The 17,443-nt window shown below is 33.4% G+C and overlaps 2 protein-coding genes across 5 annotated transcripts; one reads left to right on the top strand and one right to left on the bottom strand.

Moving 5' to 3' along the window:
• Positions 1 to 2,491: 2,491 nt before the first annotated feature.
• LOC121254807 (F-box/kelch-repeat protein SKIP11-like) lies at positions 2,492 to 5,533 on the bottom strand. Of its 4 annotated transcripts, none has more exons than XM_041154969.1 (3): positions 5,280 to 5,533; positions 4,624 to 4,684; positions 2,492 to 4,548 (listed from the first exon to the last, which is right to left on the bottom strand). In XM_041154969.1, the coding sequence occupies exon 3, from the start codon at positions 4,523 to 4,525 to the stop codon at positions 3,086 to 3,088; it is 1,440 nt and encodes a 479-aa protein (XP_041010903.1). In that variant the 5' UTR covers positions 4,526 to 4,548; positions 4,624 to 4,684; positions 5,280 to 5,533; the 3' UTR covers positions 2,492 to 3,085. The 4 variants fall into 4 exon arrangements, with proteins under 4 accessions (XP_041010903.1, XP_041010901.1, XP_041010904.1 ...); XM_041154967.1 differs by lacking the exon at positions 5,280 to 5,533 and adding an exon at positions 4,902 to 5,232; XM_041154970.1 differs by lacking the exon at positions 5,280 to 5,533 and adding an exon at positions 4,913 to 5,231.
• An 11,115-nt stretch (positions 5,534 to 16,648) lies between these two features.
• On the top strand, positions 16,649 to 17,434 carry LOC121255037. Its single transcript, XM_041155333.1, has one exon. The coding sequence runs from the start codon at positions 16,649 to 16,651 to the stop codon at positions 17,432 to 17,434; it is 786 nt and encodes a 261-aa protein (XP_041011267.1).
• The last annotated feature ends 9 nt before the right edge of the window (positions 17,435 to 17,443 follow it).

Here is a 17,443-nt window from a genome sequence, read left to right on the forward strand (position 1 = left end):
AATATGAATGTATAACCATTTCCTCTGATTCAAATCCAAGTGTCTTGCTTTTATGACCATGGCGGCGGAAGTGAGACCGCTTATATATGGAGAGAGATAGACACCCATAAAATTCTTAATATCTATCAAACATTTGACATTCACACAAATTACAATAAATATTTCTAGACGACACACACTATATATATCTTTCTCTCTCCTTTTTAACTTTAAGCTTGAAAAGTTGGATAGAAACTCAAGGGACCGAGTTGTTGTCATTCTGGTTCACTAGGAAGGAGAGAAGCTTGCTTGCCCATAAATACAAGAGCCACATAGTCTAATGATACAGGCCACAAAGACTGCTTGATAGTGCTAACCAAAGCAAGGCAATTAAATGTTTCTACGACTAGGCTTTAGGTCTTAGCCTTGCAAGTACCAGCAACAAAACTGGTAGATGGGTCATTCTTGAGCAGGATAACATCTCTCAAAGTTTCAAGTTTTTCAGGACATAACAATAATTTCGAACCACCAATTTCTGCTAAAGTACTATTTCTGTTGTCAGAGCTGAATTACAAAGCCAGCATTTTAAGGAAGAAACGTTTCAAAGCTAGTAATGGGGACTCGAAACAAACAAAAACAGAATAGTTACGGAATAGGGGTGGGTGCTGCTTTATTGACCTAAACCACATAGCCGAATTCAATTATTCACGGACACAGAACACGAAAAAATTAGTGTTCCACTTTACCATCTAATGTTGGTCAAATGTAACAACTAACCGCCGTCCTAACTCAACAACCCAATTTCTCAGTCAACAGGAAATGCCACAAGAGGAAAAAAGGGACATTCTACAGTAACTTCTAACATGAGCAACACTCTCCTTTTCATCTCTATCTACACAATCGCCAAGTAAAAACACCTTGTGTTTGAAGGAAACACCCCCCCCCCCCCCCCGGCGGGGGGAAGTTGCTCAGAAGTTCCAGCATACGACTTTACATAGTAATTTTGGCTTTTATAAAGAGAATTAAGTACTGACCAGTTAATGCATTTAGTACCATGCTGGGAGAGCAGCATGTTAACAAACTCATATATAATGAAAAAAAATCATGCTTGCCCCTCCAAAAAGAACGTGGAGGAAAACATAACAAAACAAGAAAGAAAGTCAAGGCAAGAAGCCCCATTTCAAAACTAACAATAATGTAAGCAAATGGGAGAAGAATAAATAAAAGAAAACTCTGCTTCACTATTTAATTTCAATCAAGAAGGGTGGATATAGAGACCATATCACAAACGACAGGCACATACAAGTAATAAATTCCGCGAAAGTTCCCGCCGGCAAAAACTCATTGCAATCAGGCGTGCACCTATCAGGTTCAGTTCTTCCAACCTAATTCTCAAGCAACAACCCTCATAAGGTCTATGCATACCAACAAGTAAGGAAGTATATGCATACTAATACCATATAATGTGGTTTTCCACTTTCTTGAACTAAAAGTCTACATAATAGCCATCTCCATACCAAGAAAGCTAACCTTGTTGAAGTCATGGTCCACGTATGAGATCATAATGGCCCCTTCATTCTCATGCCATGTGTGATTCCAAAAATAAAACTTGAACTTTGCAGTCACCAATAACACCAAATCAACAAGAGATGCATTTCATACCGCATTTCAGCCCACAAAACCCTACGTTTATTTACTAGATATGAAACTCAACTCTTTGACTTATGATTTTTAAAGCTTTTCTTTCATATTGGCAGTGAATTTGAGGTTAGATGGTACAAACGTATTATTTTGCATGCCATCATTATAGTTAACCAAAAAGTATGCCATGTTTTTCTTATTTTCTATGTCTAGAAATATGGATTCTCTAACGTTTTGGAAAAAGATTTATATGATTCCTCTTTTATGAAATGCCATCTTCATAACTAACAAAAAAAGCACCCCATAACCATATTTCTTATTTTCTATGACTAGCAATATGGATCCTAAATTTTTTTTTTTTGTCTGTAATAAGTGGATCATCAAGAAGTTTGAAGAAAGACTCAAATAATTCCTACAACCCAAGCCTCAAGATACCCCACCTTAAAAGACACTGATAGAATCAAATTGCATCTAAAGATAAAAAGTTTCCTACAAACCCTAATTCACAAATTGGAATATTCTCCTCTTTGAACTCTACGTGCACCATGCAGTGTGGCCTTCATAACAAATAAAGAGAAAGAAAGCAATAAAAAAGACGAGAATTAGCAAATCTAACATGATAGCCCCTTGATTGCGACAATAATTGATCCCAGCCCATTTCCATGCCTTGGTAGAAAATGGAAAAGACTATAAGGTTCTAGTAAATTTTTTTTATTTGATCAAACCAGAAATAAACAGTCCATGTTGATTCTTTGTTTGTGTGGGGGTTGAGAGAGAGAGAGAGAGCATATGCTATTTCCGAACCATAAATGAAAATATAACCACTTATCAAAAATGAAAATATGACTAATCTAAAGAAGATACAAAATAATTTCAACAGAGAGCTGAAAAGATGATAGCCCCTTGATTGCAAGGATAATTGGGATTAAGTACTACATATGCCACGTACAAGATGAGAACCTTTCAGATTTTTTTTCTTTTGAGAGAAGTGACCTTTCAGAACTTACTTCCTCCCTTGAAGAAAACAAAGGATCATGAAAACCCACATACTACTTCTGTGTTCTTTAAAAAGCTTCAGCAAAAACACTGATGACAACCTACCAAAGTGTTGGTATGTTTAATTATTGAATCTATTCCTGTGCTACATGATGCCAACCTTTGAGATTTCTCATGCCACTAAAAATGGGGAAAGATATAAATTCAATGGAACAAAACATTAAAAAAGATTGAAAGAAAAAAATTGAAAACTCAAGACCTCCTTCAAAGGAAACATTCTATTGAATCTTGAGTTAAATCAAAGATTCTTCCCGTCCTCCCTCAGCCAAAAAGGTAAAAGATCTGAACAAGAAAGGAGGGAAAATTACCAATTAGCGAGATTCCAGTGTCGAAGAGCAAACCAATTGTTGCACTTCCATGCGAGCAAGGCACAATCACAGCAAACATGGCACTGCAGAAATCCAACTCTTCAGCATCCCATCACAGCACAGTTATAGACAAAGTTACCCAATTGCTTTCTCGCAAGCAAGTCCCACTGTGGAGGGCCTTCACTGGGAACCCACGAGTTGAGCTCTATATAACCTTCACCCAAAGTCCTAGGTCCGCCAATTACTACAAGCTTATCTCCACAAGCCCTGAACGCGAGACCCCAACCGTTCATCGAGACTGCTCGTTCAGGCAATCTCCCCACTGTATACCACTCTTTTCTCTCTTTGTCATACTTCCTCACTTCCATGTCCGAGTAATCGGCCGCATACAATTCATCATTCACTACTGCAACCAAAGGCGGTGCCTCAGCAGTAGCAGGCATCTCGTTCTCCCTTGCTGCACCAATCCGTCCAGGAGACATGTTAGGAATTTCTCTCCAAGTCTTCGTCTCTAAATTATATTCCTCTCCACAAGTTAGAACCTTTGAATCGCTTCCCGCTATTCCCCCAATAACATAAAACTTCCCATCCATGAACACCCCGGAGCACATCTTCCTGGGTTTATTCATGCTCGGGAGTGTTAACCACGTTTGAGTCTCGGAATTATATAGCTCCGCAGAGCTCAAGATGTTTCCACCTGAATCGCACCCACCTGCTAAAATTGCGATCTCCCCAAGACTGGCAGACCCAAATAAGCATCTCGGAGCATTCATTCTCATTCCAGAAGACCATGAGTTTGTCAAAATACTATATCTATAGATGACATGGGACGTCACCTCCTTACCAAATACAAGAAGCTCGGTGCCCACAGCCAAAGATTCCTTATCCGAACACATGAAGCATTCATTGGAGGTCATTCTAGGCAAACGCATCCACCTGCGACGAATCGGATCAAATGCTTCCCATTCGAGGAGGTGGCACGAAAAATAAATCCAGTGTTCGATCACATTGTTCTGGCGGCGCTCCTTATACAGGTCGCCGCTCCGAATCAAGGAACGGAAACTCCGGTTCAAAGAGGCAATGGAACCATAATCAGACCTGGAGCAAAGAATGAGGCATTTGATCGAAATGTCTCGGCCAATGGGATCGATAAGGGAATCCGAATCCGAAGAGTCCCCTCTTTCTTCTTCTTCTCCGTTAAGGGAATCCGAATCCGAAGAATCTCCTCCTCCTGCTCCATTAAGCGAACCCGAAACTGAAGAATCCCCTCCTCCTCCATTCCGGTCATCGGATCCTCCTCCCTCTACTCCTCGCCCTTCACTGCGATGATTGGATTGCTGTAGCTCACTCGGCGTTCCAGCTCTCATCTCGCGATAATCCAATGGGTCGCACAACTTCCTCTGTCTACATTCACGTTCATCTTCACCGTCAATTTCCCGGCGGCGCTTCTCGTTTGTGACATCGAACCGATAACTCATGTAAGACCACCGGGCTTCTGCGCTCGAAAATGCCCTCGAAAGCAGGCACCTACCCTCCAACATGTCTTCCTTCAGTTCAACCCAGGCTGGCAAATTCACAAACAGTCAATCCGATCCAAAACCTCGTTGTTTCTTCTTCAATGGAGAGAAAGAAAGTGTACCTATAATCAGAGCTCCGAAGTCCCACAAAAAAGACAAACTCGGTCCAATTGCAGAACCAACCTATCCAAAAGAATGAATGCAAATCTTATTGAAGAAAAAAAAAAATACTTTTCGAAACTAAAAGGTAAGTCTAAAAAAGAAGCCGAATTGCATAGAACCTAACGCTATTCTTCCCATCCAAAAAAAAAAAAAAATCACTGATCCGAAACCAATGAACCAAAGATGTCTCGGAACTAAGTTCTTGTCAAAAAAAAAACAAAAAGGAGAAGGAAGAGACCAAAACAGGACCAAACATATCAGTTGCAATTGAAAAGTTTTCACTGTTCACGGCCAAGAAGAAGGAAAGTTCAGATCTCTAAAATCCACCAGGAAATCGGAAACTTATATCGATTTGCCCGATTGAAAGCCAGTAACTCAAAGTTCCAGAAACGATCGAAATCAGAGCTCAAGAACACGTTCAATTTAACCAAAAAAACAAAAATACGACCAAAAATTAGATCGGTATAAGTATGGTTTAGCGCTAACGATTAAAGATAATCATCTAAATTAGATATTCTCGTTTAGGAAAGCACGAGAATATAAAGAAACGAAAAGACAGAGAAGAGAGAGAGAGGAGAGAGGGAAGAAGGGTCTGATAATGCAGAGGGGGACTTACGGATTGGATAAGAAGGAAAAAAAAGGGACTTGATTGGAATTATGAAAATAACACATGTACTCTATATCTCTGATTCTCTCTCTCTTTCCTGTCTGGTTTCTGTTCTTGGAGAGTTCTAATTCTCTCTATCCTTCTCTGCTCTCTGCTCTGCAAATCAGATTGGGAGCTTTTTTAGTTTCTGGCTTTAGGAGCTAAATCTCTCATGAGGCCCCCCACCTCCCCTTTATCCCTCTCAGCTTCTTCTTCTTCTTCTTATTCTTCTTCTTCTCCTCCTCTCTCTCTCTCTCTCTCTCTCTCTTCCTTTGTTTTTTTTTTTTTTTTTTTTAAAAAAACATTTTAGTTTTACATTTAGATGTAATGTTTTGTTTTAAATTAATTTTTAAAAAATTATTTATAGTGCACCTCAATCCTTTTTTTTATCTTACTCAATTTCTAAATATCATAGAGAAAAACATGGTTTCAAAACCTTTTTCTTTTAGCAATCCAAGCCTCTTGTTAACACTCCCACCCCCACCGAAAAACTTATCAATTATTAAGTTAAAATTTTGAAAATAATAAATCCAAGAGAATGAGAACGATGAACTTTAAATACAGCAAGATAAAATAAATTGACCAAATTTTTATCTATTTAATTGTCTATTTTTTGAGTTTTTATGAATAAAGATTGGTTAAAAAATGATGGAAAATTTGAAAAAATAATGAAAACTGAAAATAAAGTTGAATATAAAAAATTCCATATTTTGGTACTGTATAAATTATTCTGACCTGTAAATAGAAATATGAAAATACAGTTTAACGATATCTGATTGATTAAAATTAATAGGAGTTTATATGGAAATGGGGTCCACGTAAACGAGGAGGGGGAAAGCTGGCCGACGTCGCCGTCACGGATAAAACCGGTAACCGGTAAGGACCGGTAAAGACACGTGTTGACTGGGGGGAAGAGAACAGAAGGGAACAACCGAAAAAGCCCGTCCCTCACTCACTCTCTCTCTCTCTCTCTCTCTCTCAGGCTCCACAGACCGGGAGAAGAGGACTCCGCTACCCGTGCGTTACCCGGTCAATCTTTCATCTTACTGGTGGGGGAGGGATCGGGTGCGACGATTGAGCCGAGGATTATACTACGCTTGGCTCTGCACTTTTGTTTTGTGTTGTTGTTTTGGGTGCGGGGGCACGTGGCGTGGGTTAGGATTTGCGTTCTTAATTGACTGGTCAAACCGATAATTAGCATAACAAAGTTACCGTTATTATTAGGATTATTATGGTACTTTGAAAGAAACGCGTGGTCAGCATGCAGCTAAATATTACCTGGATTTTTATTTTTTCTTTTTTTTGTTGGGGCGTGCTTCGATGCATTCAATGGTTGTTGTTGTGACTTGTAACGTCAAATGAATGAATAGTGAAATTCGATTTGGTTTTTTATGAAAACAACAACAACAAAATAGGCCATATCGGACAACTAACTTATCAATGCTTACGATTGGTTAAACCCACAGCTACTCAATCTCACGTAAATGGATCAACACAGATGATTTTTCATTTATTTTTTAATGTTCGGTATCCGAAATAACATCCCGACTAATCTTAAAAATAGCTAAAATTTAGACTATAATCTCATCTTTTTTTTTTATTATTTTTAAAAAATTTGCTACAAAAATTTCTTCTTCGATAAGTGCTAATTTTATTACTGATATTGGACATGACAACCAAAAACATTAAGAAAATCCATTAACGACAGTGTCATCAAACTTTCACTGTGTCAAGATTCTACATGATTATTTCAAATTTTGAATTGATGCATGCTATTTAAAATAGGTTTAGATGGGGGGTAGTGGTAGGCTACGAAACTTTCTTGCCTATCAATAGGAAAAATTAATAATCACATTGGCCCACCTGCTCCTCTCTTTATTAATTTCTCCGCTCTTTAATTTTGTTTCAATGCAATGTACTTTAACCATATTAGCTAAACCCTATATTAAATATACGTCCTATCATTTTAGTATCAAATTCCAAGATTACCCAAACCCCCCCCCCCCCCCCCCCCCCACAATACCGCAATCATTCTACGTGCAATCATAATAAATATAAATATTTTTTTAAAAAAATAAATAAATTTAGAATTCATATTAAAAAATTATTTTGTAAAGATGAATTTCATTTTTTTTAATAGAGTGTACAGTATTATACATATAACATTACTTATATATATATATATATATCTTATTATTGTTTATAAATTAATAAATAACTGTAGATCAAAACCTTTCCGTCCAATCTAAAACAAGTACCAAATAAAGGAAAGGAAAAGAGGAGTAGGATCCGCGTGCGTGCGTGCGTGCGTGCGTGTGTGGAGATGTAGTTTTATCCACTCACTCACTCACACATGTCTGTGGTCCAAACTCTATATACCGAATTTTTATTCCATACGACTCTCTCTCCTTGTTGATATCACACGGCCAATAAAATCAGCAACCACTTTCACGAGATTTTGACCAATCCTCTTCCCCTCTAAAATTAAACAAATAATAATAATAATAATAAAGACTTTGGACTTATTTCCAACAATCTACGTCGCTTACAATTCTCTCCCTCCCAAATTCTCCCACCACAACACCGAACCAATCGTTTCATTTAAGAAGAAACGCTTTTTTTTAAAAAAAATTAAATATAAGATCAGATATAATTTTAAGATGTATAAATTTCATATTTTGTCTTAATTAATTATCTTAAATATATATATAATTTCTCAATGTTGCATATATTATATAAATAAGAATTGTTACATACATAAAAATATTATATAAAATTAAACTTACAAACTGATGTGATTTAATATGATCCGTTGCTACTTTATAATACAAATAATTTTATAATTTAACGTATTATATCAAGTTACATTAGTTTATAAGTTTATTTTTATATAATTATTTTGTGCCTAAAATATTTTCCAATATAAATTATTGAATTGAGTCAGCTTTAAATCATATCAAAAAAATTAAGTAGGATTCGAGTTCTTTAACTTAAAATGTACATTCCCTTTTTCAAAAAAGAAATGATAATATTAAGGTTAATTATGTGCAAATATCGTACGATATATTTTTGTGTGTTTTTCTTTTATTTGAGACAAAAATTTAAAGAGATATTGATTCATTTATTCCTTTAAAGATAATAATACATCTATAATTATTTTATAATAATTATATTATAAATTTAAAAATAGTTTTTGGACCAATTAGATATTTTAAAAAGTACAGTAGCGACGGATTTTCTCTTGAGAGTTGAGACAATAACTAATGATTCAAATCCAACATTTTACAGCCGAAAAAAGCTACTATAGTCAAGTAAGATTGCTGCGTGGTCGCCCCGCCTCCGCTTTTTCTTAAGTAAAAAAAAAAAAAAAAAAACAAAAGACTTGACGGCGTCGTCGAGGACCGAAAGTAAACCAACCTCCCCCTATGGGCTTTAGCTTTGTGCGGCGCATGTGATCCTTAAAGATTCGATGTTTGAAGTAATCTAATCTGATCTAATCGCGCACACACGTGTCATTTCCATATATTTTTGGGTTAACGCGAGACCATCGAGGGGGCAAAAGACATCGTTCTAGGCTTTCGAGCCACGTGTCGGCGCACGTGGGAAGCTCTTACTGGAGGACGCTATTTGCTCCAAAAGCCCCTTTACTTTTTATATTTTACTTGACTTATTTTATACGGCCGCCTGTCCAAGTTTGTCTTTTCCAAAATAATAATAAAAAAATTATTATAATCTATTATTGGATAATAAAGCCAGAAAAACACATATAGATATATGAGCAGTACACATTAGAGAATGTCCGTCTATGCCGGCTTTTGCTTCCATTTCGTGCTCTAATTTTATATTAGTGATAATGCTGATTTGTTAATTAACTTTTTAAATAACACAATTAAAATAGTAATGTTATTATATATTAATATAAGATATAAGTATACAAATCCTTAAAAAATATTAGAAATATATTGAAGAAATCGCTTAATCTTGTATTTGTCCAAGTTAATGTTACCCGTTACAGTTGCCAAGGAATATATTATATTTATTTTGCCAAGGGTGGCAACGCTCTGAATGGTTACTTTTCATTTTGCTAAAGTGCGACTTTGGTATTATCCCACTTCTTATCTTACTTGTTTTCTTTTTTTGGCTTTTGTATTGCAGGATTGATGCACCGACTTTTTACTAATTTGAGCTATGAAGTTAGACTCTTCCTATTCCTCAATACATAATTTTATTGAAAATTAGTAGAATCTAATATTTAAATGTAATTTTTTTATATGAATTTTAAATTTATTTATTTATTTTTTAAAGAGAGTGCACGAGATTTATACATATTAAGATTTTATTTAATATTTTTTTTATACATATATATGTGTTCTATTATGTACAATCACTTTTATATATTTTTTATACACTTTACTGATATGATTAGTCAAAATAATTATTTTATATTATAAAAAAGTAATACAACCGATCACATTAGTAGAGTATGTAAAAATGATAATACATAAAGTGTATATCTTCCTAATACTTAAAAGCATGTATAAGATCTACAGTAGTGAATAGTGTTTCATCCAGTTTCTCGTTGTTCTTCCTCTGTTCTTTCTCGTTGCATTCGAAAATTCCGTTGCCTTCTTCGTTCAGTTAGCATGATCTGAACAATCAAAATATCTCAAATGATAAAATATCTAATCTACACACTTCAAATTCAGATTTACATAACAATTCTCAAACTCAACTACACAATTTACAGAACAATTCTCAAACTCAACTCGAGGAAGAAAAAAAAATTTCCGTGAGATTTCTTCTCACCGTTGGTACGCAATTCTCTTCTGATTTCACCTCTAACTTCTGCATCTTGTTTCTTTTTTTTTTTCCTGTGTTTCTCGCATGTTTTTTTTCTTTCTACACCTCAAATGGGTTTCTGGGTTTCTGTGAATCTCAGATTCACAGTGTGCGATGGAGAGGCAAACGGAACCTCGTGGTGGGTGGCTCTGCTAGAGGTTGTCGTCGGTGTCAACTGGTGGAGGTGCGGTGGCTTGGGTGGCTGCCTACGGCCGCAGAATCGGTGAACAAATGGGTGAAACCCATTTCGGTTCGGTTTCCGTGGGGGAGAGAGAGGGCTGCGCGTGGGGGACTTCGACGGTGGCTGGGATGGTCGCCGCCTTGAGGGAGACTCCTCGGTGGTGGTCGTGAGGTTCGATGGCCACGTACGGCGGCGTAACATGACACAAATGGGTGAAACCCATTTTGGTTCGGTGTCCGTGGGGGAGATCGAGGGCTGCGCGTGGGGGACTTCAACGGTGGCTGGGTTGGTCGCCGCCTTGAGGGGGACTCCTCGATGGTGGTCGTCAGCTTCCGTGGCCGTGTACGGCGGCGGTAGCTCACATAAATGGGTGAAACCCATTTTGGTTCGGTGTCCGTGTGGGAGATCGACGGTTGCGCGTGGGGGACTTCGACGGTGGCTGGGTTGGTCGCCGCCTTGAGGGGGACTCCTCGATGGTGGTCGTCAGCGTCGGTGGCCGCGTACGGCGGCGCTAGCTCACACAAATGGGAGAAACCCATTTCGGTTCTCTTTCCACGGAGGAGAACCATGGCTGCCCGTGGGAAACATTGGTGGTGGCAGGGATGCTCGTCGGCATGAGGGGAACACGCCGGTGGTGGCGGTGATCATGGCCGGGGCTCGGCGGCGCCGGGCTGCGCTGGAGGAGAAGAAGCCGCGCGGATAATTGCCTAGGAGAGAGAAAATTTGGGAAGAAAAATATCTTCCTGCAAAATGAGTTAAAAACGATTTTATATGTTTTAATATTTTACAAGTTTTCATCTGAAAACATTAAATAACAGTAAATTCTTTTTTTTTCTTTACAACTTTGCTTTTGTCCTTACTAGAATATTATATTGTTGAATTTTTTATATAGGTTGAATTCCGTGAAGTTGAAAGTGGAAACAAGATATCCCAACAACTAGCTACTTATAAAAGTGTCAAAAGTATGAATCCTTTAACTTTTTAGTTTCATACTGTAAATTAATAACTAGAATAATCTATTTTTTTCTCTGATTTTAAAATCTTTTAAGTCATTTATTTAATGTTATTTATTGAATAATTTACATCAATATTTACAGTCTTACTTATATAATTACATGTAATCAATTATTAAAATATTGAAAATTTTAAAAATTGAAATTTCAATTAAAGAATTTAATAAAATAGAATACATACTCATTAAAAATAATATTCTGCATAAAATTATACTCTAAAAGATTATTGAAAAATAAAATGAAATAAAAATTTTGTGAATATTAATAAGAAATTTTGTGAATAATAGAGATGTAATTTTGGATTAAACACTTATTGAATTTTAAAAAATGAGATATGACAGTTAAATAAAAAATATTATCAAATTAAAATATTTTTAAATTATAATTCTGTAATTATACCTCTTTTACTGTTATCTTACTACTAAGCAATTTTTTTTTCGTTTTGGTATTTATATTTCAATTAAAAACTTCAGAATTTATTCTTATTACATAATATACAATAAAATTAATTGAATCAATCAATATAATTATATAATTTAATTAAAAATAAATTTAATTTTATAAAATTTAACATTTTTTTGCTCTTTGAGTTTATTTTTATCATCAAGTAATATCAATTTCTTGAAGTTATAAACTTATAAATTAACGTTCCGACATAATTACATGTTATATCTTATTAGTTATATATGCATATTTATCAAAAAAAAAATTTAACAAAATTGCTATAAAATTATTCATAAAATTTTACCAACAAATTTAGTTCTATATGTAAATACTTACATCAATACTTAGAATTTTACCCATATAATTATACATAATTAATTATTAAAATGTTGAAATCTTTAAAAATTGAAAATTCAATTAAAGAATTTGATAAAATAGAGTACATATTCAATGAAAATAATATTATGCATAAACTTGTATTTTAAAAAATGCTTCAAGATTCAAACAAAATAAAAATTTTATGAATATTGATAATAAAGTTTGTAAATAATAAAATTTATTTCTATTGTAAATATAGATTAAAGTTTGCGTGATGTATATTACCACAACACACAATCAACTAAAAAAAAAATTTTACATTTTCTGGGTCATGTTAAGGACAAAATAAGAATTGTGTTTTTATAATTTTAAAAACAATATTTATTTATAAGAGGGAGGAAAAAAGTTAGCTTTCCCAAGTTAAACAAAAAATACAAATGAGACAAGAAATATATATAAAAACTTACAAATAAAATATGACATTTTCATGGATTCTTTATAAAAGTGTCAAAAGTATGGATACTTTAACTTTTTAGTTTCATACTGTGAATTAATAACTAAATTAATCTATTTTGTTTATCTGATTTTAAAATCTTTTAAGTCATTTATTTAATATTATTTATTCAATAATTATTCTGCATAGACTTTGAACTGTTTTAAATTATAATTTCGAATTAATTTAAAAATAGTACTACATTTTAAGAAGATTTTTCCTGAAATCTTCCACTCTAGATTATCTAGAGTATTTTGCAAATATAGCAACTTCTATATAAAAGAGAATCTATTACATTTATCTTCCCAAAAAAAAAAACGATCTCATCTCACATTTGCATCCAACATATACTAAAATAAATCATATAAAAATAATACTATATTTTATTTAATGAAATAGAATTGCTTAAAACATTCACTAATAATATTTTATTTAATTAGTTCTACCTGTCTTAATTGACTTTAAACTATAAGTTTATTTCTTTTATAATTTCAAAATAAACAAAATACATTTGCCATTAGAAAAATTACATCAATATTTACAATCTTACTTATATAATTATATATATATATAATCAATTATTGAAATATTGTAAATTTTAAAAATTGAAATTTCAATTAAAGAATTTAATAAAATAAAGTACATACTCATTAAAAATAATATTCTGCATAAACTTATACTCTAAAATATGCTTGAAAAATAAAATGAAATAAAAATTTTGTGAATAATAGAGATGTAATTTTAGATTAAATACTTATTGGATTTTAAGAAATGAGATATAACAGTTAAATAAAAAATATTATCAAATTAAAATATTTTTAAATTATAATTCTATAATTATACCTCTTTTACTATTATCTTACTACTAAGCAATTTTTTTTCCTTTTGCTATATATATTTCATTTAAAAACCTTAGAATTTATTGTTATTACACAATATACAATAAATTAATTGAATCAATCAATATAATTATATAATTTAATTTTATAAAATTTGACATTCTTTTGCTCTTTAAGTTTATTTTTATCATCAAGTCATATCGATTTCTTAAAATTATAAACTTATAAACTAACGTTCTAACATAATTAAATGTTATATCTTATTAGTTATATATGCGTATTTATCAAAAAAAAAAAATTTACAGAATTGCTATAAACTTACTCATAAAATTTTACCAACAAACAGTTCTATATGTAAATACTTACATCAATACTTAGAATTTTACCCATATAATTATACATATTCAATTATTAACATGTTGAAATTTTTAAAAACAAGATTTATTTATAAGAGGAAGGGAAAAAGTTGGCTTCCCCAAATCAGACAAAAAATACAAATAATAAAAGAAATATATATAAAAACTTGCAAACAAAATATAACATTTTTATGGATTTCAAAATTTGTTGTTTCTTTTTATTCGTTTAAATAATTGATTTAATTGTGAGTTTTTAATTTCTACTTTCTTCATCTACAATTCATGCTATAACAGTCATATAATTTCTATACCTATTGGTTATTCATTTCTAATTTTCATTCTCCATTTTTTGCAGCTTCGTTGAATTTGCTGAATTGATTGATTTTTTTAGTCTTTTTCCGAGACTACCAAAGTAACCAACGATGCTACAAATATATCTCTTTCAATAGATGATTTTATTTTGTTCAAATATATACTTAGATTGAAAAGGTTTTTGACTTGCATCATTATAAGTTTTTCTTTTATCCAGTTATCGACAAGAGTTCTTTCATTCCATGTATAAATGAAAAGTGGTAAGTTTATATTAATAAATTAATACAAATTTAACATCATATAATCAATTATTTATTTCATATTATTCTTACTTTAATCCTTGTTTAAAATAATTCCCAAGGTGCTGCAAAACATCCTAAGATACACAATTTACATGAGACTCTTTCTTTAGAAGAAAAAGAACATGTACGACAAAAAAAGAAAGAAAGATATCTTCAACAAAGGAACTCTACGAATGATACTACTCAACATGAAGAACAATTTTTCTCCCAACCAATCGTTCATAATGAAACAAATGTGTTGGGAGATCATATAGAATTCATACACAATAATGAAGACGTCAGGCCATATTGTACAAAAAGACAACGCACTTTTCGTGCTGATGCTGGAACCAGTGATATATCCTCCGTTGGTAGTTCCGGAGCTCCCTATCAGAAAATAAACACAGTTGAAATTATGTCAACAGAACCTCTTTCTTTGGACGATACCACAATATCTTTAACACTTGGGGCAACAAATACATGTACAGAAAATGTACATACATCTGGTTCTCTCCAAATCGAACAGGTTTATTGTATTTCCTTTGTTCTAACCGTACTTTCCCATCAATCATTTTATTCTTTTTTATTCAACATACTTAATTCTTTATTGAATAGGCACATTCCCTTCCTCAATGCCAACCCAACTTTGACACAAGGTTGTTAACAAATTCTCAGGGTAAGAAAGATGTATAAAATTAAGTCGTACTTCTTCTCCTTTTTTTCCTCCCTTATATACAGTTTCATTCAACGATACCTTTATTAGAAATTATAGCAACTTTAAGAATTTACCTCAATTCTATGGTTCATTTTTCCTCCATAGGAAATCAGCATCAACAATCATTAAAATCATAGAAATAAACTCACTAAAAATCCAACCAATTTAAAATAAGAGAAATTATTTTAATTACATAAAAATAATTCCTTCAGTAAAAATACACTAAAATACGGGGTGTTACAAGCTGGTCATAGGAAAATATTACAAACAGTGCCATTTGAGGCAACTTTCTTACCATCAGTTCCATTCTGTAGATTTTGTGAAGCAAAGAGATTTCAACATGAAACGAAGGGTTTTTGTTGTGCCGATGGAACAATCTCTTTAACTACAAATGATGTTCCAGACCAACTTTACCATTTGTTTACTTCTAATACAGTTGAATCTGTCAACTTTCTTACGTATGTTCGCACATACAACAACAAGTTTGCTTTTACATCATTTGGAGTTAAATTTGATAAAGATTTGTGTAGAAGAAACAGAGGTATTTATACATTTCGAGCTCAAGGTCAAATTTATCATTACATTAATGACTTGGTTCCTTTGGATGGACATCCTTCATATCTACAACTATATTTTTATGATACCGAACATGAATTGGACAATCGTGTTTATGACATCGAAAGATTGGATTCATCAACTGTTGCTCAACTAATGGATATTCTTCATGTTAATCCATACTCAACATTCTTTCGAAGTCTTGGGGATTTGCCCAATTTAGAAAATCACAAAATCCATATTCAATCAGATGCGGGTTTGGATCAGCGTGTTTTTAACACACCGTCAGCTTCCCAAGTAGCAGTCATTTGGATTGAAGATGATGATTCAGAACATTTAAAAGGACGAAATATTGTGGTATTCAATCATGCAGGTGGAAGTCATATAGTCCAATACTATTTTGGCTGTTATGATCCACTGCAATATCCATTGTTATTTCCTTTTGGTGATACTGGTTGGCACCAAGGAATATTAAGAGTAAAGAAAGGGGAAAGACTACCACAACGAGTAACAAGAGCAACAATTGACCCTCAACAATCAGTATCAGCGGAACAACTGCTTATAAAGGAACAAGAAGGTTAAAATAATTAATTTTCTTTTAACTTTTAATTATTCTAATATAACAATATTATATTTCTAATTTGTTAAATTTATCATCTTACAGTGCTGAAAAAGAATAGAAAACAACAGGTCGTTTCATGCCGCGAGTAGTATTGCTACAAACTTCAAATTAGGAAAAATATAAAATCTATTTTGTTGCTCTCGGGACGTTTACTGCAGCAGTTTGTTGTTGATATGTACGTAAAAATTGAGACATCAAGATTGGATTATTTTCGTAATAAGCAACAAGAGATTCGATCTGAAGTGTATCAAGGAATAGTTGACAGTATATCAATTGGAGAAAGCAATGCTTCTAAAGTTGGTAAACGTATCATTCTGCCTTCTTCTTTTATTGGAGGTCCAAGAGATATGCGCAAAAGATATATGGAAGCAATGGCTTTAGTCCAACGCTTTGGAAAACCGGACATCTTTTTAACCATGACATGTAACCCAAGTTGGAAAGAAATCTTAGATGAGTTGGGTCCACAAGAAGAAGCACAAAATCGTCCTGATTTGATTGCACGTATTTTTAGAGCAAAATTAGAAGAACTGAAGGATGAATTATTCAAACGGGAGATATTTGGGAAAGTTTCAGCATATGTATATGTCATTGAACATCAGAAAAGAGGACTACCACATGCACATTTCTTGATCATACTACAGAGAGATTGGAAAATTTATGATCCAGAATCTTTTGATGAAATTGTATCAGCAAAAATACCTGACAAAGAAAGAAATTTACATTTGCACAAGGCAGTAATAAGACATATGATGCATGGTCCCTGTGGAGTACTAAATCCGAGCAATGTGTGTATGAAAACAAATGGCAGTTGTAAAAACCACTTTCCAAAAGGCTTTGCATCTAACACAACTGTTGGAATCGATTGTTTCCCACAGTACAGACGTTGTGATAATGGAATAACTGTCAAAGTCAGAGGTAAAAATTTGGATAACCGTTGGGTTGTTCCACATAATCCATATCTCCTCGCAAAATTTGATTGTCACTTGAATGTAGAAATTTGCTCAACAATCAAAGCAGTCAAATACCTTTATAAGTACATTTATAAAGGTCATGATCGTGTTGCTTTCAACTTGATTCCTGGACAAAACATCCAAGATATAGATGAAATCCAACAATTTCAATCAGCTAGATGGATTGCTCCACCAGAAGCCATGTGAAGAATATAT

The sequence above is a fragment of the Juglans microcarpa x Juglans regia genome, chromosome 3D (assembly GCF_004785595.1).
Source record: "Juglans microcarpa x Juglans regia isolate MS1-56 chromosome 3D, Jm3101_v1.0, whole genome shotgun sequence".
Classification (NCBI taxonomy): domain Eukaryota; kingdom Viridiplantae; phylum Streptophyta; class Magnoliopsida; order Fagales; family Juglandaceae; genus Juglans; species Juglans microcarpa x Juglans regia.